Source organism: Corapipo altera, unplaced genomic scaffold, assembly GCF_003945725.1.
Source record: "Corapipo altera isolate COAL_440 unplaced genomic scaffold, ASM394572v1 61242b, whole genome shotgun sequence".
In the NCBI taxonomy this organism is placed as follows: Eukaryota; Metazoa; Chordata; class Aves; order Passeriformes; family Pipridae; genus Corapipo; species Corapipo altera.
In genome coordinates, this window is record NW_020885012.1 from 665908 (window position 1) to 691329 (window position 25422).

The 25422-nt window shown below is 45.0% G+C and overlaps 1 protein-coding gene across 1 annotated transcript in view; it reads right to left on the bottom strand.

Annotated features, from left to right (window-relative positions):
- LOC113958927 (sorting nexin-2-like) overlaps positions 1-22383 on the bottom strand; it is a 212841-nt gene extending 190458 nt beyond the window's left edge. Inside the window, exons 1-2 of the mRNA XM_027667570.1 lie at positions 22276-22383; positions 19658-19775 (exon numbers count right to left, since the gene is read on the bottom strand). Coding sequence (XP_027523371.1) covers positions 19658-19775; positions 22276-22383 — 226 coding nt within the window. The remainder of the gene's footprint in view (positions 1-19657; positions 19776-22275) is intronic.
- Positions 22384-25422: the final 3039 nt, after the last annotated feature.

Sequence of the window (25422 nt, forward strand, 5' to 3'; positions counted from 1 at the left end):
GGGGGGCCATGGCCCCCCAGAGGGGCTCCTGCCCTCTCTCCTCGTGGCTCTACAACATGGCTACTTCTTCTACAACAACAACTACTTTCTTTTCCGGTCTAAGTGTGATATGTTTATATTTTGCAGAAGTGCTCATTGGCTCAAAACCTCAAGGGTCACCAGCCCCTGGGGATTTATCATTTTATAGCTTCAGGGGGAAAACTGTTTTTTCCCCCCCACCACAACTATACAGACAAACAGTTGGTTTTAACCCACAAAACCCAAATGTATAACCCAGCACCCTGGGGCATGAACAGAGTGGTGTTCGTTGGGCCCCCTGAGTCCAAAGTAAAAGGAGAGGGAAAAACCTGTTGGTGAGAGTGCTGTTGCAGTCTGGTCAAGAGTGGTGATTGCAGTCCTGTCGAGAGTGGTGGTTGCAGTCCAGTTGGAAAGTGGTAGTTGCAGTCCGGTTGGAAAGTGGTGGTCTGCAGACTTCCTCTGGATCCCACGAGTGGTTAAAAAAGTCCCAAGACTCCAAGATTATATATCCTCCAGTTCAGGCAGGAATGCCCAGTACCTCCCTCAGGGCAGGGAGTTCCACAATGGGTGTGAGGATAGGAACATCCTATCTTGCAGGCCTCTTGACACCCAGTTTATAGCCTGAGGAATCAGGCCACTCTGGGTAGATGGTGTAAATGGTCTATTGATAACAGTTTCTGGGAAATGGCATGGAAGGCTGTAGAATACAGTTTTGGGTTACACAGCTGGCCCCAGCTGTTCTAACTAGGACACAGACTTATAGTGCTGAATGGGTTATAATCAGAAATTAATCCCAGCTGCACTCAGCCCATCTGATCAATAAGGACCAGCTGGAATGCAATGGGGTTTGTTTTCTGCCAAATTTCTATATGTTTAGCACAACAAGCAGAGCAGTCACAAGAGCAGGAGGAGGAAGATAGTAAAATCATAAATGAGACAGAAACCACCCAATCCCTTTCCCTAAGCAAGCTGTGGGATATTCAAAAAGATTTTAGCTGTCAACCAGGTGAGCTAATTCTCAGATGGTTACTCCAGTGCTGGGATATTGGGGGATGTAGTCAGTACTTAGAGGGCAAGGAAGCCTGGCAGGTGGGATCCCTTGCTAGGGATAAGGCCATTGACAAAAGGATTGGAAAAAGGCAGGAGTCCTCAGTCTTTGGTGGCGACTCCTGTCAAGTTTGAAGAACGGGTATCCCTTCAAGGAAGAACTTGCAAATTCCAGAAGCAAATAGACCAACACTGAGGGAGGTATCCAGTATATGAGGGAATTAGCTGTGTTGAAAGTGATCTATAACAACCTGACATCCAAAGACCTGGATGAAATCTGGTGCATGAGTTCCATGTGGCAGAAGTTTATATGAAATTCACTGACATCCTACACCCACACCCTGGCAATAATGAGCTGGACAGACATGGAGGCACCATCTATGGATAGACTGGCCAAACAACTCCGAGTATATGAAGATAATCTCACTTCCTTCATATGGGTCTGTGTCTTGGCTGTGGACACACTGACCCAAAAATTGTCCAAGCAAGCTGAGAAGGGTAGGTCTTCCTCACGCACTCCAACCAAGGCATCAGCTACTGAGAGTCAGCCTTTTTCTGTTCAACAGAAAGGGTACCAGTGACACACACCATAGGGTACGCTGTGGTTCTTCCTGCGTGACGGGGGGTAGGACATGAGGAAGTGGGATGGTGAACCTACCTGCAGACTAGAAGCTTGGGTACAGGAACTGCAAGGAAAAACAAGAGCCAAAAAGCATCCATCCAAGAAAATTACTTCTCCAGTATCTGTTGAGCAGAGGAGAAGAGCTGATTGTACTCTTGACCCTGATGAAGGGACTTCTGGTTTGCAGTTACAAAAATCAAGAAATGAAGACTCTGGACAGGAATAGAGGGGCCCTGCCTTCAATCAAACAGAGAAAAGGGACAAATGGGTTTACTGGACTGTGTGGATTAGATGTGGTTAAACCACACCACCATGATTGGCACCATAGGCTGCAGGGGAATCTCTGCTCTAAAATCCAGAGCACCTCCTCCCCCTCCTTCACTGGCCTTTGTGTCTGAAGAGTTGTTTCTCTCATAGAGGGTGGAAGCAAAGACAGTAGCCTGGGAGGAATACAGAGAAACTGCTCAAGCAGCCAGGGATCAGGTTAGGAAAGCTAAAACCCTGAGAGAATTAAATCTGGCCAGGGACATCAAGGGCAACAAGTGGGAGGTTTGACTAGGTGACATCCAGTGGTCCCTTCCAACTTTACCCATTCTGTGATTCTGTGAAAAGCTTCTATAGGTACATCAGTGATAAAAGAAAGACTAGGGAAAACATGGGCCCTCTCAGGAAGGATATGGGAGACCTAGTTACCTGGAATATGGAGATGGCTGAGGTACTCAACAATGTTTTTGCCTCAGTCTTCACAGGCAAGTGCTCCAGACACACCACTTGAGTTGCAGAAGGCAATAGCAGAGACTGGGTGAATGAAGAACTGCCCATTGTAGGAGAAGATCAGGTTTGAGAGCATCTAAGGAACCTGAAGGTGCACAAGTCAATGGGACCTGTTGAGAAGTATAGCCACTATCCAGCATATTCGAGAAGTCATGGCAGACTGGTAAAGTTCCCAGTGACTGGAAAAGATGAAACATTAAGCCCCATTTTTTAAAAGGGGAAAACAAGAAGACCCAGGAAACTACAGGCCAGTCAGTCTCATCTCTGTGCCTGGCAGGATCATGGAGCAGATCCTTCTGAAAACTATGCTAAGGCACATGGAAAATAAGGAGGTGATTGGTGACAGCCAACATGGCTTCACTAAGGGCAAATCGTGCCTGACAAATATGGTGGCCTTTTATGATGGAGTTATAGCACTGGTGAATGAGGGAAGAATGACTGTCATCATCTACCTGGACTTGTGCAAAACATTTGACACTGTCCTACACAACATCCTTGTCTCTAAACTGGGGAAACATGGATTTGATGGGTGGACCACTTGGTGGATAAGGAATTGACTGGATGGTTGCACTCAAAGAGTTGCAGTCAACAGCTTGATGTCCAAGTGGACAGTGACGAGTGGTGTTCCTCAGGGGTCAGTATTGGGACCAGCGCTGTTCAACATCTCTGTCAGCAACATGGACAGTAGGATTGAGTGCACCCTCAGCAAGTTTGCCGACAACACCAAGCTGTGTGGCGCAATGGACATAGTGGAGGGAAGGGATACCATCCAGAGGGACCTTGACAGGCTTGAGAGGTGGGCCCATGCAAATCTCATGAAGTTCAACAAGGCTAGGTGCAAGGTCCTGCACATGGGTCAGAGCAATCCCAAGCAAAACACAGGTTGGGCACAGAATGGATTGAGAGCAGCCCTGAGGAGAAGGACTTGGGGGTTCTGGTAGATGAGAAACTTGACATGACCCTGATGCCTCAGAGCTTTATGGATTTTTTAACTTTTGTAGATTTTAGAAGTAGTTGTGTAGTAAATGTAGATTTTAATGTAGCTGCGTTATATCCCTTACCCTTTAGCATAATAGTTTACACATACCCAACCCTATTACCCCATTTCATATCAATCCCTCTAAATTCTGTTAGCGTGTTTAGTCTTCTTTTTAAGGTAGAATTGTAGAAAAACACTTCTGTTTAAGAACATCGCACCCTAGGCCTGGACCAGAAGATACCACACGGACAAAGCAACTTTCAAGCCCAGAACTTTGGAGGAGCTCCAAGGACTGTACGTGCTGTGAAGAAGATGAAGATGAGGAAGAAGGGGTCCCAAAAGACCCCAAACCCAATTCCCGAAGGGGCGTGTCAGGGGACAGAACTGGGCAGAACCGGGGGTGGATAGATCTGGGATTGGACAGACCATATTATAAAATCATAGAACCACTGTCTGGGTGCACGCACGTCATGTGTATTCCCCTGGGCCTGAGGCCTGATTAAAGGACCCGCTCTTTTTATCTTATACACTAAATTGGCCTGGAGTCTTTTCTCTGCGATCTTGTTAGGTAACACCCAGCAATGTGCACTTGTAGCCCAGAAAGCCAATCATATCCCAGGCTGCACAAACAGGAGTCCAGCCAGCAGGTTGAGAGAGGTGATTCTTCCCCTCTATTCCACTCTCATGAGACCCCAAGTAGAGTACTGCATTCAGCTCTGGAACCCCCAACATAAGAAATACATGGACCTGTTGAAGCAGGTCCAGAGGAGAGCCAGAAAAATGATCAGAGGGCTGGAGCACCTCTCCTCTGAAGACAGGCTGAGAGAGTTGGGGTTGTTCAGCCAGAAGAAAAGAAAGCTCCAGGGAGACCTTATAGCAGCCTTCCAGTACCTAAAGGGAGCCTACAAGAGAGCTGGAGAGGGACTTTTTACAAGGACATGTAGTGATAGGACAGGGGGGAATGGCTTTAAAGTGAAAGAGGGCAGGTTTAGATTAGATATTATCAAGAAATTCTTCACTATGAGGGTAGTGAGACACTGGAACAGGTTGCCTGGGAAAGTTGTGGATGCCCCATCCCTGGAAGCGTTCAAGGCCAGGCTGGATGGGGCTCTGGGCAACCTGGTCTAGTGAAAGGTGTCCCTGCCCATGGCAGGGGGGTTGGAACTAGATGATCTTTAAGGTCCCTTCCAACTCAAACCATTTTATGATTCTATGATACTAACGGAACTGAGAGAAACTACTATGTCCAAGTCAGAACCCATGACTCTTACCATTATAATAGGAGGGCTAAGAATAATCTTAATGAAAACATAAATAGCATTAACAGGACAGTCAGCCACCAATAAGGCTTCCTTCTGACTTCAAAACTGTGGGTTCAAATGCCTTTGCATGTTTCTCTCTTCTAGAACAGACCAGGAACTGAATAGCCAGGTACTAAAAGGCAGCCAGGCATCTACAGAACTACTCTGATTAGACATTTCACATGACAACAGCCTGACAGACACTATTAGCTAGAACCTTTGCTGTTCAACTGGGCTTCAAGTGCATGTTTTGTTTGCTCCATAGAATTAGCATCATCTTTTCTGCATGAACTGAGAAAGAGATGCCTAAAAAAAAAATCTATCTGGATCTGAAGGTTAAAAAAACCCAAAACCAGCAACAACAAAAAGAAAAAAACCATGTTCACTTTTCCCCAGAAACTAGATGCTTGCATGAGATGATCCATTCCTAAAACACATAAAAGAATATCTTTTACCAGACTAGAGAAGTGAGTAGAAAAAAAAATTCATTTTCTGTAAAAGGTGACAGAGCACTGATATAATTTCACAGTCTTACTCTCATCACCTATGAGCATTAGAAGCAGAAGGCATAGCTATTTCCTGCACAGGTAGTCTATGACACATTTCTTCAGCTTCAGCTACACATTGAATTTTAGGCCAAAATTTTAAAACAGTCATTCAAGATTTAGTTCTTAACTCTATATAAGTTTATGGATGACAAGGTTTTAAGATAGCAATCATCTGAATGGATTTTCTTACAGTATTCTCTTGACTAAAAATAACACAAATGAAAACCAACATTATCATTCTCCCCACCGGTCCACATTGGGAGCTTTCCAGAAGACACTGAAGACATTGTATTCGAGAAGTTAGTGATCTAGAACAGGTCATGTCTGCTCTAGTGGGCCTCATACTTAAAGTCTTGAGAAGCCTCTATGTTATTAACATAATCTGTAACTTATATCATCTTTGGGAAAGGTAAACTGAATGAGGATCAAGGGGTGGAATATAGTGATCCTGACCGGGAGACCATTGCACATTGAGGAGTCAGTGATCCACATGACAGTTAACTTGAGGAGGCCCAGGCCTGTGCTGCACATCCAGCTTGGCCTTCTGGCCTCTGTTGTGCTGCACAAACCCATTCACCACAAGATAAACTCAGCAGCTCACTGTAAGAGAGGACCCTGCAGGCAGCTCCCACTTGGTACTGGTGATTATGCCATCTGCGTGGCCCTGCCTTTATCTAACAGCACCGCAAAAAGTTCTCATGAGAACATCCTTTATGCATAGAGTTGTTTTCTTGTTAAAAAATTATATAATATATATATAATTTATATAAGTGCATATATAAGTTATACGTATCATAGAATCATGGAATGGCTTGGGTTGGTAGAACCTTAAGGATCATCTACTTCCAAGCCCCCTGCCATGGGCAGGGCCCCCTTCCACCAGACCAGGTTGCTCAAAGCCCCATCGAACCTGTCCTTGAACACTTCCAGGGATGGGGCATCCACAACTTCTGTGGGCAACCTTTTCCAGTGCCTTGCCACTCTCACAGTAAAGAATTTCTTCCTAATATCTAATCTAAACCTGTAGGGATGTGTCCCGAGAATGTGGAGGGAAGCATTCTGGGAGTTGAAGTCCCCGGACAGCATACTGGGGCACATGAGCAATGTGTGCTGTGCTGTCATTGGTCAGGCGGTCACGTGTCCTCCAGAGGGTTTATGAGGAGGCACTTTTCTTTTAAATAAACAGATTTGGCTGCTTGCCAACTGAGCTGCTGGGTCTTGTCTCTTTATATTATATTAATATATCACAGATGGCGCCCTTGGCATGGGGCACAGCCTACATTAGGATACAGTTTTAGAAGCCTTGTAGCAAGTCAACTCGGTAGTGTCCGGAACGAGTTTGTTTTAAAACTTGGGACACTTTTACCGAAAAAAAAGCCTAGACGTCTTATAAGTGTCCGATCTCAGCAAGCGGCTGAGAGACGCAAGATTAAACCAAGCTCAAAAAAGATAGGAAGTGCACTGTTCCAGGAGAAGAAAGCCGAGAGAAGACGGATCGAGGGTGAAGCCGCCGCCCAGGGCCGCTGCTGCCCGGGGCCACTCCGTGGGATCTGGGATCTGCCGCAAACTGCTGCTGCAGAGGGAGCGGGAATCGCCGCTGCCGGAGCCGCCACTGCAGCTGCTGTCTGCAGAGACAGCGAGGGGTCGCCGTCATCGCTGCAGTAAGATGCCAGAGCTGCTGAGGAGCGCGAAAAGCTGCAGCACAAGCCAAAATCAAAAGTAAAATCTCAGAAGCCGCGAACAAAGCCAGCACACAAGTGGGACCCGAAAGCGGCTAGATAAGGTAAACACAACAGTCTCTCTACAGAAATAGACAAGGACACAGAGGCTCTGTGCCTCTTGTTAAGATCATATCAAGTACGAACCACACACGCAGAGTTAACAGAACTTATGCAATGGATAAAATCTGTAGCACCAAAACTGCCATTGGTGGAAGCTCTAAATATAGAAATTTGGGATAAACTCAGAAAGCTCATGAGAGATAAGGCCAGAGCAGGAGACGTTCAAGCCAATAACAGCATTCCTGTATGGTCCATTATTATGGATGCCTTACACAGAGCACAAAGATGAATAGAACACCCAAACCACACCAACACACAATCCCCCAGCCCGGCTGTTAACCACAACCCTAGTCCACAACATAGACATACACAAAGTGGGGGTAATACACCACGCGCAACCCGAACAGATTTAAATTTGGGGGATCTGCGCGAGCAGGCAGGGGGTGTTCGTGATTTAAGTGTCGGGTTAGATTCTGGTCTTAGCAGGAGCACAGATCATGGGGAAGGAACGGGAACCTTAGCTCGAGAATCCAGCTCACAGGAGCGAGGTGCAGGGCCCCGTTGCAGCAATGGGGGAGGGAACCCAGCAAATTCACCCCCTCACGCTGCAGATGAACAGCGACCGCGTGCTCTGGTACAGGCGCAGACCAGAACCTGACCTGTCTCTCCCAACCACGCAGCCAGCTCGTTCCAATCGTGGGCATGGGGAGGGGAGAGGTCCCTTCCCGCCGCGTCAGTCATCCTTTACCACGCAGCTACGGGGAACCAAATATACTGGGGCCGCGGGTGGAGAGGCATTAGAGGATGATGAAGAGGGACTGGAGGTGGTCTCCCCAGGGAGAGAGCGAGAGGGCGGGCACGGGGAGATTGGTCAACCGGTGGGGTAGATACTGCAAGGAAGCAATGTGCGTGGGAGATTGGCAAGTGATTCATGCATGTCCAGTCATATTCCGCCAGCGCCAGGCCCCTCAGTTCCAACCTTTGCCTTATGAGGTAACAAAGGAACTGAGGCAGTTAGTAAGAGAAACTGGTGTTTCCTCGACTCATACCTTTGCATATTTGGAGACGTTGAGTTCAACTTACGTCTTTACCCCACATGATTGGAAAACCTTGCTGAAAATGGTTCTAACAAATACACAGTACAGCGTTTGGTTGACAGATTTTCAGGAGAATTGTGCAGTGTATGCGAATAATCCACAAGCAGGCATAACATGCAATCACTTAACAGAAGAAGGGGAATTTGTCACAGTAGACTCACAAGCAGGCTATCCCCGAGAAATTTATGAAGTGATTGCAAAACTGGCTTTAAGAGCAATGAGAAAACTCCCAAGTACAGAAAGAGACAGTAATCTGTCCTTCACAAAGGTTTTGGCAGGTTCTACTGAACCCCTCTCTCAGTTTCTCAATCGGCTGCAGGCTGCTTTAAACAGGCAAATTGAGCATGACGAAGCTAGAGAAATGTTTTTTAAGCAACTGGCATATGAAAGCTCGAATCCAGATTGTAAAAGAGCTTTGTAAACTCTCCCTAAAAGAGAAAGTTGCAGCATTGCTGAGATGGTTCAAGCCTGCCAGGGTGTTGGGTTGGTCGAACACCAAACTGCTTCTCTGGCTACAGCCTTAAGCGTGCAGCTGAGAGTGCAGGAGGGAGCAAGACCTAGAAGCGGTTGCTATAGATGTGGTGCTGCTGATCATTTTCAAAGGGATTGACCTAAGAAAATCCCCACACCAGCGTGCCAAAAGTGTCAGCAAGGGAAGCGGGGGTCAAAAAACTCCTCACAGCAGGGAAACTGGAGATGGGGGGCGAGGTTGTGCACCCCGGCACAACAAACAAATTCGGCTCAGGAAAACAGGCTGGTGATCTGCGCCCCTCCACCACAGCCAGCGCTGAGCTGGATTTATCCAGCAGAGAACCAGTAACTATAACATCCACTGCTGTAGTGTTAATTCCTACAGGGGTTTGGGGACCATTGGCCCCAGGGCTACATGCACTGTTAATAGGGAGATCATCAACCACTAGGATGGGTTTGTTTGTTCTGCCTGGAGTGATAGACTCAGACTCCCACAGTGAGATTCAAATAATGGCATGGACTCCAGTACCCCCCTGTCACATCCCTAAAGGTCAAAAGATTGCCCAATTGATTCCCTTTTTCAGCGTGTCTCCTGCTGGGGAGGGGGAGAGGGGCTCAGGGGCTTTTGGAAGCACAGGTGAGCCACAAATCTATTGGGCAAGGGCCATTACAACATCACAGCCTAAGATGATGTGCCAAATAGATGGGCATAGATTCACAGGCTTGGTGGACACAGGGGCCGATGTTACCATCATTAAGGACACAGAATGGCCTCCTGTTTACCCGACTTCGACCATTCAGGGGGTGGGGGGTACACAAAGGCCCAGGCAGAGTGCTCAAATACGCACAGTGCTGGGGCCAGAGGGACAAGTGGCCAAGATAGCTCCTTTTGTTGCTCCTATACCATGCATGTTGTGGGGGAGAGACATCTTGGGACAATTTGCCACAGTCATGCAAATTGCTCCTGCAGACAACCAAGTTTTTCAGTAGGGGCCATTGATCAGCCGTTCCAAGGACAGATTAAGCTGGTTTGGAAAAGTGAGGATCCTATATGGATTGATCAATGGCCCATAAAAAAGGAACGGCTTGCTCATCTAAGAGAACTTGTAAAGGAGCAGCTTGAAGCAGGACACATTGTGCCAACCACCAGTCCCTGGAATATACCTGTGTTTTGTATCCCCAAGAAAAGTGGCAAGTGGAGGATGTTGCATGACTTAAGGGCAGTTAACTCAGTAATAGAACCCATGGGGGCATTGCAACCAGGACTCCCTTCACCTGCTATGCTTCCAGCAGGATGGCCGTTAATAGTAACTGATTTAAAGGACTGCTTCTTTACCATCTTTCTGCATCCTGAGGATGCTCCATGGTTTACCTTTTCTATCCCTGCTCTGAACAATGCATAGCCCATGCAGAGATACCACTAGGTTGTTCTTCCTCAGGGGATGCGGAACAGTCCAACCATATCTCAGACTGTAGTGGCAAAAGCTATTCACCCCATCAGAAGGCTTTATCCTTCAGCAATCATTTACCATTACATTGTCAGAGACTGAAATGGTTAATGATTTATGCATTCTAGGAGACTTTTGCAGGCTTGTGACTTTTGCATTATACCTCTGATGGGCAAATGGGCCCATCCCTCCCTCCAGTGCTGAAGGTGTCAAGCCCTGAAAAGGCAGGAAGAGCCGAGTTTACCATGTCCTCCACATGAACTCTGAGCCGAAACGTTGGGGGCTTTTGTTGTTATGCCCCTCAACTCTGCCATCATGATTGCCAATCATGAAAGGTGGGAAAAATATTGGGGGTTCATGGCACAGCCGGTGACACTACCCTATGGAAACAACTCCCTGCCTCAGGGGAGGTGCAAAAGCATGCTGAGAGTATATATATTGACTGGTGACTTTGGGAGTTTGGGATTTTTCTTCTCCCCCACCTCCTGCAAATCAAGACCATTGCTTTCAGTATTACCAAGTTGCATTGCTGGATCCAGTGGGCGGTGACTATATACGTTTTTTCAACTCTCATCTTTTCTTTTTCCTTATTCTCCCTTACTCTTATCCTGTCTTTCTCTCCCCATGCATTTTCTCCCCCCCCAAAGGTTCACCTTGTTATATGACAACACCCAAAATGCTAGCATACCTGTCCATACAAAATTGTTAAAATAAACCTTACCAGTATATGTTTTCAGACACCGATTATTCAGTGTCGTTTCACTCTAATCCACCCCAAGGGAATTATTGATAAGAACCTGGGTTACCCCCCTCCCCTTTTTCTGGGGTGGGTCATAACATACATAGACGACATTTTAATCGCCATGGCCAAAGAGACTGAATTGCAATATGTTGTTACTGCTTTAACCAATGCTGTCCAAGATGCAGGATTGTAGGTCGCTCCAGAAAAAATCCAGCGATCACAGCCCTGGACTTACCTTGGATGGAGAATCACACAGCAGATCTCGCCCCAGCCACTTCAGCTTAAGGTAAAAGATACCTTAACCTTAAACAAACTGCAAAAACTTCTAGGAGCCATCAATTGGTTAATGCCTATTTTAGGCTTAACCACAGAGGAGCTACGCTCCCTGTTTGAATTGTTAAAGGGTAACTCAGACTAAACGTCTAGCAGGTCTCTGACTGCAGAGGCAAAGCAGGCATTAGAAACATCCACTAAGGCAATTGAGAGCAGACAAGGCAGAAGGAGAGATCCTGAACTGCAAATCTGCCTTGCTCTTGTTCCTAGCAGGTTCCAGCCATTTGCAGTTTTGTTTCAGTGGGATCAAACTGAAAAGGATCCACTGAGGGTCCTACAGTGGCTGTTTCTGCCCCATTCACTCCCTAAAACTGTGTGGACCATTAATGAAATGTTTGCCAAGCTTGTCGTTAAAGGCAGAGGATGTCTACAGGAGCTGGATGGAAAGGACCCTGTGGCCATCTACATCCTGGCTACAAAGGACAGCCTCGATTGGCTGCTGGCCGAAGATGCAAGATTTCATGGTGACATTTCTGTACATTACCCTAAACACAGGCTTTGGGCAGAAATTGGTAACTTACCCTTAAAAGCCACAACCAGATGCAAACACCAACCAGTAAAAGGCCTCACGGTCTTTACTGATGCATCAGGATGGACCAGGAAAGCTGCGGTGACATGGGTAAACCCTGTTACAGGACAATGGGAACAAGAGGTGCAGACCACGAACCAAGGTTCTGTACAGGTTCTGGGACTGGCTGCTATCCGTATTGCTTTGGAAAGGTTTTCAGAACAACCTGTTAATGTTGTAACAGATTCTTGCTACGCAGCAGGTTTAGTATCCCGTCTCAAAGGTTCATTCCTTCAAGATGTTGCAAACCCTCACTTGTTTGCTGAAATGCGTGGAAAGCAACATGTCATAAATTTTTTAAATTGTGACAGTGCTGAAAAAAGCAGGTACGAAAGGCAACACAGACCTCAGGCATTCTCCTCTCCCAAACCACCAGTCATGATGAGGGATCTAATTTTGGGACAGTGGATAGGACCGGTAGACCTTGTGACATGGGGGAGGGGTTATACATGTGTATCTACAGGAAAAGAGCTGAAATGGGTTCCTTCCAGGTGTTAGACCTTACCTAGGTACATCCCCACAGCAGCAAGAATCAGTGATGCAGAGTTTAAAAACACAGTTATGTTTACCAATTGATATTGATGTTTACATTTCAGGTTTACAATTGAAGATGACCAATGTGGCAAAATGCAGAGTTTACAAAAACCCATGAGTATGTATGTGAAGAGTGAAGGCAGCCGCCCATGTGAGTGTGTGTGAGTGAATAAGAGTTGTGTCAATGTATAAATCACCTTAAACTCCAAACACCTTATAAGAGTATCACTACCTCAGCCACATGGTCACATTGGGAAAATTTAGTTTACTACGTTTAACTTGCTCTTGAAATAAAGTTGATTTTTCCTGTCTATATAAACCCTGAGAAAAATAAAGGTTACAATTTTATAGGTACTACACAGTTGGGCCAAGGCCCTTAGGTTAATAAAGCTCTTTTTCCAGGTTACACGATACCCCTTAGGAAAATAAAGGTTTAAGGTAATACGAACAGGTTTAAAAGGTTAAAGAAAACATTTTCAATAGATATATAAGCTGTTAAGGAACCAAAGTGAGCGATGTGCTGGGTCACTGTGATACTATGGTAATTGTTCAAAGATAATTGTTCAAAGGTATTCTGCTGTTTGCACTGTTGTTATTGCACTGTTTTCGTGACTCATCTTAAATATTTAGACTGGGGGAGATGTAGGGATGTGTCCCGAGAATGTGGAGGGAAGCATTCTGAGTTGAAGTCCCCGGACAGCATACTGGGGCACATGAGCAATGTGTGCTGTGCTGTCATTGGTCAGGTAGTCACGTGTCCTCCAGAGGGTTTATAAGGAGGCACTTTTCTTTTAAATAAACAGATTTGGTTGCTTGCCAACTGAGCTGCTGGGTCTTGTCTCTTTATATTATATTAATATATCACATAAACCTACTCTCAGTTTCAAGCCATTCCCCCTTGTCCTGTCACTACATGCCCTTGTAAAAAGTCTCTCTCCATTTTTCTCGTAGTCTCCCTTTAGGTACTGGAAGGCTGAAATTAGGTCACCCCAAAGCCTTCTCTTTTCCAAGCTGAATAATCCCAATTCTCTTAGCCTTTCCTCATAGGAGAAGTGCTCCATCCCTCTAATCAACTTGGTGATCCTCCTCTGGATCCACTCCAATGGGTCAATACCCTTCCTGTGCTGGGGACTCCAGAGCTGGATGCAGTACTCCAGGTGGGGTCTCAGCAGAGCAGAGTAGAGGGGCAGACTCACCTCCCTTGACCTGCTGCCCATGCTGCTTTTGATGCGCTCCAGGATATGATTGGCTTTCTGGGCTGCAAGCACATGTTGCTGGCTCCTGTCCAGCCTCTCATCCATCAGCACCCCAAAGTCCTTCTCGGCAAGGTTACTCTTGATCTCTTCATCCCACAGCCTGTATTGATATCGGGTGCAGACCCAGGTGCAGCACTTTGTACTTGGTTGGGTTAAACCTCATGAGATTCCCACAGGCCCACTTCTTAAGTTTGTCCAGGTCCCTCTGGATGTCATCCTGTCCTTCATGTGTGTCAACCACAACACTCAGCTTGGTGTCATCTACAAATTTGTTGAGGGTGCACTTGATCCCTTGATCTATGTCATTAATGAAGATATTAAATAACACTGGTCCCAATACGGACCCCCGAGGGACACCACTTGTCAATGATGTCCATCAGGACTCTGAGACATCGACCACTACCCTCTGGATGTGACCATCCAACCACTTTCTTATCCATCTAACAGTCCACCCAGTTAATCCATCTCTCTCCAATTTAGAGAGAAGGATGTCGTGGGGAACCATACCAAAGGCTTTACAGAAGTCCAGGTAAATGACATCTGTAACCCTTCCTTGTCCACTGATGGAGTCACTCAATCACAGAAGGTCACTAGTTTGGTCAGGCGGGACTTGCCCTTGGTGAAGCTGTGCTGGCTGTCTTGAATCACCTCCCTGTCCTCCATGTGCCTTAGCACAGCTTCTAGGAGGATCTGCTACATGATCTTCCCAGGCAGAGAGGTGAGGCTGACAGGTCGGTGGTTCCCAGGGTCCTCCTTTCTACCCTTTTGAAAGATGCCCACTAAAGCTGCTCTCTCACTCCCGCTCTGCAACTGGACAGAGGAGAGAAAATACAGTGAAGGATTCATGAATTGAGATAAGAGCTGGGAGAGATCGCTTACTGATCACCATCACAGGCAAAACAGACTCAAAGTGGGGATATTAAATAATTTATTACTAACAGGATCAGAGCAAAAGAGTGAGAAGTAAAATAATCTTAAAAAAAACCTTCCCCCCACCCCTCCTTCCTTCCAAGTTCTACCTCCTTCCCCCCAGCAGTGCAGGGAGATGGGGAATGGGGGTTACGGTCAATTGTTGCTTCTGCCACTGTTCAGGGAGAGGAGTCCTTCCCCTGCTTCCCGTGGGGTTCCTCCCACGGGAGACAGTCCTTCACAAACCTCTCCGGCATGAGTCCATCCCACAGGCAAAACTGCTGCCACATGGGTCACTTCTCCATGGGGTGCAGTCCTTCAGGAACAAGCTGCTCCAGCATAGGTCCCCCACAGGGCCACACGTCCTACCAGGGAAATCCTGTTCCAGCATGGGCTCCTCTCTCCATGGGCTGCAGGTCTCTGCCAGGACCCTGATCCAGCATAGGCCTCCCATGGGGTCACAGCCTCCTTTGGGCATCCACCCACTCCAGCATGGGCTCCTCCACAGGCTGCAGATGGATCTCTGCACCCAGGTGGTCCTCCATGGGCTGCATGGGGACAGCCTGCCTCACCATGGTCTGCACCATGTGCTGCAGGGAACCTCAGCTCCAGCGCCTAGAGCATCTCCTCCCCATTCTTCTCCACTGACCTTGGTGTCTATGTTGTTGTGCACATGTTCTCACTCCGCTCTTCCCTGGTTGCAATTTACATCTGCACAATAACTTTTTTCCCTTCTTAAATATGTTATCACGGAGGCATTACTATCATTTCTAATTGGCTCAGCCTTGGTCAGTAGCAGGTCCATCCTGGAGCTGGCTGGCATTGGCTCTACAAGACATGGAGGGAAGCTCCTAGCAGCTTATAACAGTAGCCACCCCTGTAGCCTCCCTGCTACCAAGACCTGGCCACAGAAATGCAATACACATCCCCAATTAGCTCACTTGCGTTGGTGATCATCAGATCCAGTATCACATCCCCTCTGGTAGGACCTGGTTTAGGAAGTTATCCTCCACGCATTCCAGAAGTCTCACTGTGCTATTTTCCAACAGATGTCTGGGTGGTTGAAGTCCCCCAGCAGGACGAGAGCTTACAAACATGATGCCTCCTGTAGCTGGAGCAAGAAGGCTTCGACAATAGGTTCCCCTTGATCAGGTGGTCTGTAGTAGACACTGACCACAAGGTTCCCTTTGTTGCCTCGGTCTCTGATTCTGACATACAGGCTATCAACCTGCAACTCTTCACACTCAATGCGCCTCTTGATATAGAGGGCAACCCCTCCATCCCTCCTTTCTCCCCTGTCTCTTCTGAACAGCCTGTAGCCATCAATAGTCACACTCCAGTCATGGGATTCATCCTGCCAAGTTTCAGTAATGGCAACAAGGTCGTAGCTTTCTAGCAGCACGCTGGCTTCCAACTCCCCCTGTTTGTTGCTCATGCTGTGTGCGTTGGTATAGAGGCGCCTCAGCTGGGCTGTCGGCTGTGTTGCCTTCCTAGAGGAATACCCCCGAATTCCTTTGAGATATTTCCCTGGTGTGGTGGGGGAAAAAACAGTTTTCCCCCTGAAGTTACAAAATGGTAACCCCCCAGGGGGTGGTTACCCTTGGGGTTGAGCCAATGAGCACTTCTGTAAAATATAAACATATCACCCAGACCGGAAAAGAAGAGTTGTAGTTGTAGTAGTTGTTGGAGAGAGTGGCCATGTTGTGAAAGCCACAAGCTGAGGGGCCCAGAGTCCCGTTGGGGGCTATGGCCCCCCCCAGCCCCCAGATGGGCTACAGGGACTTGGAACAGTGTTAGACTGGGCTAAGTATCTGTAGCTAAGAGCTGGGGGAAGTTTCTCCACTGTAAGCAGCAGGAGCAGCAGCAAAAACAGCACTGGTTGGAGACTGTGGCTGAAAGCCAAGAGATAAGGGAGAAGCAGCAGAGACGGCACGTAGCCAAGGAAGACACAGAGTTGTCGGAGAGAGAGAGAGCCAGCAGCAGAGAGAGAACTAAGCTCTACAGAGAGAGAGTTTGGGTAAGAACTGAAACAAACTCCCCAAACCCCTCTGAGACCTCCTAGAGAGGAGGAGCAGATGGACTCTTACTTGAGAGGAGTCTTGGAGTGCTACAGCACTGAAAAAGAGGAGGTAAGAAGCTCAAGGCATCCCGGAGCTGGACTGAGACGGTCAGAAGAATGCGGAGGAGGGCTTCATCCCCCCGCTGCTCTGAGACAGAGCACAGGAGCTCTGATAGAACTCTTGAGGCAAAGGCCTTCAACTGAAAGCTGCCCGAGACGTTCTGACTCAGGGGTGAATCCCCTGAGGAAGGGACCTTCATGGTATGTCTTACACCCCATGATATGACGTGGTGAGGTGAGTCTTGTCCCTGCTACACAATTCACAGAAGAGGAAGACCCTCGCTTGGAGTCGAAGGGCTGAGAGGGGCTTGGAGATCCCCCTCGTGTGTAATGAAAAGTGATCCAGCTACAGCTGCTGCATGGAAGAGAGAGAGAGAGAGAGAGAGAGAGAGAGAGAGTGTCCCTCCTGGACTTTTATTTGGAGGAAGAAGAGATTTGATCCATTGTAAATACTGCTTTATCATGGTAGAGATAGTTGAGATTGTGTGTGTAATGTAATATAATCCCTTCCCCCCATTTTGAGTCTTGTGTGGTGTCTGGAAAACCCATCTCACACTGGGCTGAGATGAGGGAGGGGGGCTTGGACTCGAGAATTGGATTTTGGGGCTCGGACTCGAGAATTGGATTTTGGGGCTCTCAAACCATTACACCTGGTTGTTGGTTTCTGTTATCTCAGGAGTCCCTGGTTTGTCTCCATAAAACTGCAAGTGTGCTCCAGTGTGGTCAGCACATTTCAGAGTCAGCGGCAGAGGGTCCTCACTAGTACCCTGTCTCTCTAACCTTTGCCTCTCATCCCACAGTTTGCCAGGGACAAGTCTGATATTGTCTCCCTCCCTCATCACATCTAGTTTTAAAGCCCTGCCAATGAGCCCTGCTAGTTCCCAAGCAAAGACTCTCCTCCCTTGCTGAGAAAAGGTGAATCCTGTCTGATGCCAGCATGCTCGGTGCTGCATAGGCCATCCCATTGTCAAAAATCCCAAAATTTTGGCAGTAACACCAGCCACAGAGCCATGTATTAATAGACTGGGCCCATCTGTTTCTTTCAGTGTTGCTGCCTTCAACTGGAAGTATAGAGGAGAATATAACTTGTGCCCCAGGTTCCCTTACCAACTATCCCAAGGCCCCAAAATCCTTTTTGATTGCCCTTGGACTACATGTTGCCACTTCATCGCCCCCTACGTGGAAGACCAGTAATGGGTAGCATATACAATATTATATAATGTCCCTCAGGGGTCCATATTGGGACCAGTAACATTAATGACATAGATGAAGGGATCGAGTGCACCCACAGCAAATACAGTAAAAATACAAAACTAATAGGATTATCACTGAATTCTTAATTATTTTCCATTTCTCTTGTTTTAGAGAGTTTGCAAACTAATCAATAAACTTGCTTTGAGGTAGTACTTTGAGGTAGTTGTAGAGGGTGATGAGGTCTCCCTTGAGCCTCCTCTTCTCCAGGCTGAACAGCCCCAGCTCCTTCAGCCTCTCCTCATAGGACTTGTGCTTGAGTCCCTTCACCAGCCTAGTTGCCCTCCTCTAGACCTGCTCCAGGACCTCAATATCCTTCCTGAACTGAGGGGCCCAGAACTGGACACAGTACTCCAGGTGTGGCCTCACCAGCGCTGAGTACAGGGGAAGAATCACTTCCTTGGACCTGCTGGCCATGCTGTTCCTGATACAGGCCAGGATGCCATTGGCCTTCTTGGCCACCTGGGCACACTGCTGGCTCATGTTCAACTTCTTGCCAATCCAAACTCCCAGGTCCCTCTCTGGTTGCTCTCCAGCCACTCTGTCCCCAGCCTGTAGCGCTGCATGGGGTTGTTGTGGCCAAAGTGCAGGACCTGGCACTTGGCCTTGTTGAACCTCAATTACTTATCAAAACTTTCATACATGTCTCTCCAAAACATCCAGTACTGTCAAATATTAGAGTTCAAATCTTACCCTAGTGAAATGCCAAGACTGATCCCATATGTCGGTTTCTCACCTTTTTTTTAATAATAAAAAAAGTTTTTCAATAAGTAGAAATACCCTCCAGCTTTCAATATGATCTGAATTTTCAGTCTTCATAACTGTGAAAAAGGACTGGGACAACTATAAATGGTTATACGGTAGAAAACAAGGCTTTAACTTGTCTAGTGTTTTTAGACACACACAAAGTTGAATATTATTACATAACAAGACATGCTCTATTACCATCAGCAGAACAAGTTATTAAATAACTATGCAGTGACAGTACATATCACAGACAAACCTGTATTTAGTAATCAAACTTAACTAAAGCTAGAGTCCCACAAGAAAAAATCCTGTACATCACTGTTAAGATCTTAAGACACTTAACTTTTCTACCAAATAAGCTTCTCAAAGTGCCATTACTTCAGTATGTAATTCTTAATAATTCCATTTTAAAAATATGTATTGTCAAGAGTGTAATAGTGTTTACTGCTGAGATGACAACACACAAATTTGGTGAAAAAATCTCCAATTTTAATTTACTACTGAAATTTAAACAAGACTCATCTACCCCTAAGAGAAGTCACATATCACTTTAATTTCCCTAATAAGCAAGATTGTCTTCTACTCACAGTTCATAAAGAAAAGGTTACACTACAAAACAGTTTTCTAGTAATATTCAAGCAGTAGCTAGATGTGTTAACAACAGTAGAACAAACTTTGCACAAATGTTTTGCTCAGTTGTTTTTCTTTTTATAGTATGTCACTTTTTTTGCAAATTATTTCACATTCATAAATGACAGTATATTGCAGAAGATCATAGGACTTCAATTAAATAGGTGATCATTGAAACCAATAAAGAATGATTGACAAAGGCTAGTGATACTCCTAATATCCAAGGAAAATATTACTTAATGAATTTTCTAGAAAGTATATCTTCAACAGGTTGAACAATGTTTAAGATTTACAATATTAACTTGCTTAAGCTTAAAATCAGAGTTTCCATTGCAAGGGTACTGCTTCACATTTCCTTATAGACATGGAAATTACCTTTTACAGCATAAAAAGGTTTTCTTCCTCACAAAAGCACACCCCTTTAAGTCCAAGGGGAAAAGAGTCAATGCAGCCACATTAGAAGAAAAAAAAAAAGCAGTTACCAGCAAAGAAGTCTTCTCTATCATCATCTGGCATGATTTCTGCTGGCTTTGGACCATTAGAGTTTGTGCTGAGGTCTTTTGTAGGAAGACTTGCTGGCTCTGGAGATGAAGGACTTGACTGTTAAAAAAAAAAGTGAAATAGCAGAGAACCAGTTGTCACATATCAGTATATAAGTATTGCAATAAACATCCTTTCATTGCAAAGAAACAAAGCAAGATGTACAGAAAGTAAGACTGGTCAGCAATTTCCATTTCCTACAATAACAATGAACAAAGGATACAAACTAGTCATCAGCTCTTTTTCTTTCTGTCAGAAAAAAAACCCCAAACCATTTCCTCAAGCTTCATTTACATTAAAAACTGCTACAGAAATATCTAGAATAGGTTTAATAGCATTCTGAATGTAGTTTGATTATGAAGGTCGTTTTGGAAAGGTTTATATTTAGATTTTTAGTAATTTTTTCTATGTAGAAAAAAAGTCTCTAAGCATTTCTTACCAGTTTTTCAAAGATTAAGTGAACAAGTTAGCTCCATTCAAACAATACATGGCTGTTTGCAGCCATAAGAAATTTCAAAATTTCATTTTTACTTTTCACAATATACATGAAATTTATATTTTGTTGGAACAATGTTAGGTGAGTTAACAAAATCTCCTCTTATAAAACAAATGCTAACACTGAAGCTATTTGGAAGAATTATTAGCAGTCTTACAGCTTTTCCACTGCTTATCTTAGTCAAATTATACGTAAAAACAGAACAGCATATCTTCTGTCAGGTGTAAAAAGAATGAAAGCAAGGAAAAAAAAAGGGGGGTAGGGGGGAAAAAGGGGGAGGAGAAAAAAAAGGAAAAAGAAGAAAAAAAAGGAGGGGGGCAAGAACAGAAATTAATCACACAAAAAGCAAGGTAACAGCTCCAAGATTAAAACAGTTAGGAATCCTCTCAAAGCACCATAACCTTCACATAAATTGGCTTTGGACCTCACTGTTACCTGCCATACTCCCCTCTCTAGTTAATCAACAAACATGATCAGGATTAAGTCAGCTCTGTTTTCATTTTAATAGAGATGTCATTGCCATTTAGAAACAGCTACTTGATGAACATTATAGGACTACAACGATGCTGAAATGCATAAGTTTAATTAGACCCACACCATGACAATCATTCTTCTCTGGACTAAGGTACCCTGTACATTTAAACAATCTAGCTTTAAGCTAGGGAGAAGTTCAAACTCAATCTTCGTGGCCTCTTCCTTCCAAATTTGCTAGAAATTCACAAGAGCAGGCTTCTTTCCTAAGCGCTCTACTTGATTAAAAGTAAAAAAATGCTCTGTCTTCAAAGTGCCTCTTTAAGCAATGAGGCTGCCCTTTGCTACTTAACTACTTTCTTCCAAATAAACTGACTACAAAAACAAAGCAGCACAACAGAGTTGTCGACTAAACTACTCAATACAAAGTGCATTTCTTCACCTTTTTTTCCAGCTATAGAAGTTTTCAGTAACTATTTTTAATCATTAAGATGAGGACTTTTCATTGTTAGACTGTGGCTTAGGCATTAATTCTATCACGTCTCTTGGGGGTTTAATTCAAGAGAAAATCAATAAAGAAATTATTTATGTTTTATTGGTTTTTCTGAAAGTACAAAATCAGACTCCAATAATACACCCTGTACCACACACAGTTGTGCAGAAGTCTATTAAAATAGTTCTTGACAACTGCAGGTGAACAAATAACATAATTTGTTATTCCTTCACAATATTTTTCCACGATTTTTTTGTAGCATTGCACGAATTATCTATAAAAAGAAAAAAAACAAACCAACCTTTTTAAGCTACTTCAGAGAAGGCAAGTGTCTTTAAAAATCACATTTAAGACCCTCTTTACTTACTGACATTTTAAGGACAGACAACAGTCAGAACAAAACAAAGAAATACACACTGATCCTATCACCGGGGACAGGAAACTCTTCAGGAAGAGGAAAACAATTTTCTTTTTAAATGGATAACTGTGTACAGGGAGAACAAAGTTTTTCCATAAGAGCCTAGCAGAGGTGAAATATGGCTACAACTTAGAAAAAAGTTCCCACTTTCATGAAGACATGAGCATTTTTTAGAACTAGGAAGTATTTACACATTCAGTTGTAATGGGGTTTACTTATTAGACTCCTGATATGGAAAGCAAGAGTGATTTACAGATGTATGTACCACACATTTTTAGGTCTTTTGGACTCTTGATTTCTCTGAACAATTGCAGGTGTGATACTTGGAGAAAGACTTTTTTCCGTGGGGATTTTTTTTTTTTTCGACAGGAGAAAGACTTCAGGGGAACAGCCGAGTCCACGCGGGGCAGACGGCCCCTGAGGGCTCCTGGCGAGGCAACTCTCCCCACTAAAAGACAAGGGCCAAGGAGCCGCCGCTCCCAGAAAAGAGAGCGGCGAGGGCAGCAGCTCGAGGCCGAGATGGGGGTGGGAAGAGACCCCCGGTAATCGGGGAGAGCCCGACGGGCACGGGCACCGGCACCGTCACACTCCACTACAGGGGTCTGGGCAACGACTGGGCCCCACAATAACAGACTGCACCAGGAAAGGAGAGAGGGCGGCTGCAGGACGGGCGGGTTCTCACCTCCAAGGTAGACACAGGGCTAGCAAAGATGTTCTTGCCATCCTCCAGCACCTCAGAGTCGATGGAACGTACACCCGCCAATAGTAAAGACTCTCTCTCCGCCGCCATCTTCCCCTCCAGCCTGGGTCATCAGCTCCACCCTCCTGCTCTCACGTGACACATTGACCCACGCCTCCTCGCGGCACGTGATCCGAAGAGCTAGGAAGGGAAGGAGGGGAAAAAGGGATAGTACACGCGCCTACGTTGTCGCAGGTCGTTGTTTTCTTGCTGCTGTAGAGGAGTATCGCCGTGGTTGGACTGGCGTGGTGCCAGCCTCTCGCATTGTCAGGGTCGTGTGTGTCCGCCTTCCTCCCTCCTTCTCCGCTGTCTCTCCTTGTAGGACAAGACAGGAACGGAGAACTAGGAGGAGATCTTGCGAATGTGAGTGCCCGTGCCCGCGCCCGTGCCTGCTGAAGGGTGCCTGCTCTTGGGCCCGCGGGTTCCATCGCGGGGGGGTTGCACACTGGCAGAGCAACCTTTCGAGCTTGCCTGGAGTGGGCTCTGTGGAAGCACTGGGATGGCTGTGTACCTGCCTAGGCCTGGCTGGGATTAATTTGCCTGGCATGAGTAAACCTGTAGATGTAAATTCTTGCATATGTGGCTTTTGCTTTACCTATTAAACTGTCTTTATCTCAACCCACGAGTTTTCTCACTTTTACTCTTCTGATTCTCTTCCCCATCCCACCACGGGGGAGTGAACGAGTGGCTGTGAGGTGCTTAGTTACCAGCTGGGGTTAAACCACAATAGGCATCATCATCCATCTGCTTCTTTCTTGATTTAAGCATCCCTGGAGTCAGTCTTGCTACAGTTACTTATCTATGATGCCAGAAAATGGAATGCTAGGATGCTGGTGTTAACTCTCAGTAGTCCAGGAGTATCCTGTATTCTTCAGGCTGGGGGTTGTCTCTTTGTTGTTCTCTTTGCAATGAGCTGGAGTCCTTTAAATCATGCTTACTTAATAACTGTGCAGTATACAATGTAAATATATATATATCTTAAGAAAGTTCATACAATTCCATACTATAAAGACTAATTGGTACAGTAGTTAGGGAATGAGATTTTCCTAACATTTTCCTGAGTTCATGGCTCGGCTTTGCAAACGAAGATTTGGGAAAGGCTCTATCCACATTTGTTACAAGCACGCTGGTGGCTAAAAAGGCCAATACGAGATAGACAGGTCCGATTGCAAAAGGCACAGCAGAAAGACTCCTTAGGTGGTATATTCTGCAAGACACGATTCTTTCTGCATTGTCTTTTCTCCTCAAGAGTGATCCTGCGTGCGTTCTCAAAGGAAGCAGCAGCGTTATAGATGGTGTGTCTCCAGGCCTCCTGATTGGAGGCCAGAGTAGACCAGTTATGTTGATCAATATGGCTGAGATGTTGTTTCAGGGAGTCCTTGTATCTTTTCTTTGGGGCTCCTCTCTTGCGGCAGCCTGTGGCAAGTTCACCATAGTAATATCATTTCTTTCAACAGTACTCAAATGGATAAAGTGCAGCTGATTACATGGTTTAAAATAAAATCTTTTGCAGGGAGTGAGGATTAGACGTATTATGTCTTTTTCTTGCAGACCTGTCATTTAACCAAGTATAGTAGTGTTCACAATCACTAAAGCAGTATTTCTCATGTAAATAAAGTATTTGCAGACCATCTCTATATATTACTATTTCTAAATTGCTTTTCTTTTTCTACCTGCGACTTAGCTCACAAATTCTTTAAAAATTCTTTTAAAAAGTAAGATGTCAATAGTGTCTAGATGTAAGAATTAGCTAAAATACCGATACTTTATTTGAACTTTTATTTTTGTTTCTCTTATATTGAAGCCAAGTATTTAAAAGTATATTTTGAGTTTCAATTTGGTCAAAGTACAGCATTTATCCACTCAGACCTTTGTGAGGACTTTGTTAATATTTACTGTATTAAAGTTAATTTTTAAATTTTGTCCAATGGATAATAGGAAGAATGAGTCTTGTTCTAAAGACTGCAAGCTCTTTGGGGCAAAGACTGCATCTCTCAAGTGTTTGCAAAGTGCCTAATAAAGTTTGAAAGGAAATGATACAGTCATACATATTGTTTTCTTTCAGCCTGTTTCCAATCATGAGAAAGTCATAAATATATAGAAATCTGTGTCATTTTGAAACCATGGAAATGTCATGCATAATTTTATCTGTACTGCTCAAGCTTGAGATGTAAGAAGTTGTTTTGGAGAGTTTTCTCCTTGGAGATTCTGACTGCTGAGTTTAGAAAGAATGTCTCTCATTCCTGCTGACATCTGAGGAAATTGTAGAGGTCATTTCTTGGCAGGAGGTGTGTGAGTTGACACAGGCAGGCAGCCAGGACAACCTCGCTAACCAGGGGATCCCCAAAGCAACACCCGGGCAGAGCTACACAAGCTGAGACACAGGCACCATTAAACTCGGTCCATGCCAGAGGATCACTGGCCTGCTGTTCACACTGTTTTATCAAGAGTAATTCCCAGACCACTGGCCTGCTGTTCACACTTTTATCAAGAGCAATTCCCAGCTGCAAGGTCACTAGAGCGATTTACATTCCTCCTCAACAGTCTTCTGCTTTTAACCCATTCCTCCCAACATCAGGTCATTGAGTAAGACCTTATAAATCTGCCACTCGCTAAATTTGTGTTTTGGAACTCCAAATTACCAATTGCAAATAGCAAAGTTGTTTTCAAATAAAAGAGATTTATGACATTGGAAGTTCTAACAAATGGGCAATCTCTCTTCTTAGACTAATAAATGTAGATGGAAAAGGAAGAGGCAAGCTTCTGTGTATTTCATCAGGTCTGAAAAAGTTGTTTATTACTCTAATAAAAGACTCATCTTCAGACCAACATAGCTACAACAACACTGTTACTGTAAGATCTAATACCTTGCTTCTCATTTATCAGATGATTGTAATTTTTAAGTTTCTTAGGAATGGGAAATTTAACCAGCATATTCATTTTTCTTCTCAAAATAAAAATAGTAGTGACACTTTGGTTGTGTAGATATGACATGAATTACACTCTATTTACATTTTTATTCTTAAACTCGACCCATTACTCTTTATTATATCTCTAAATAATTTTCAGTTATTATTAAGGTGTAAAAAA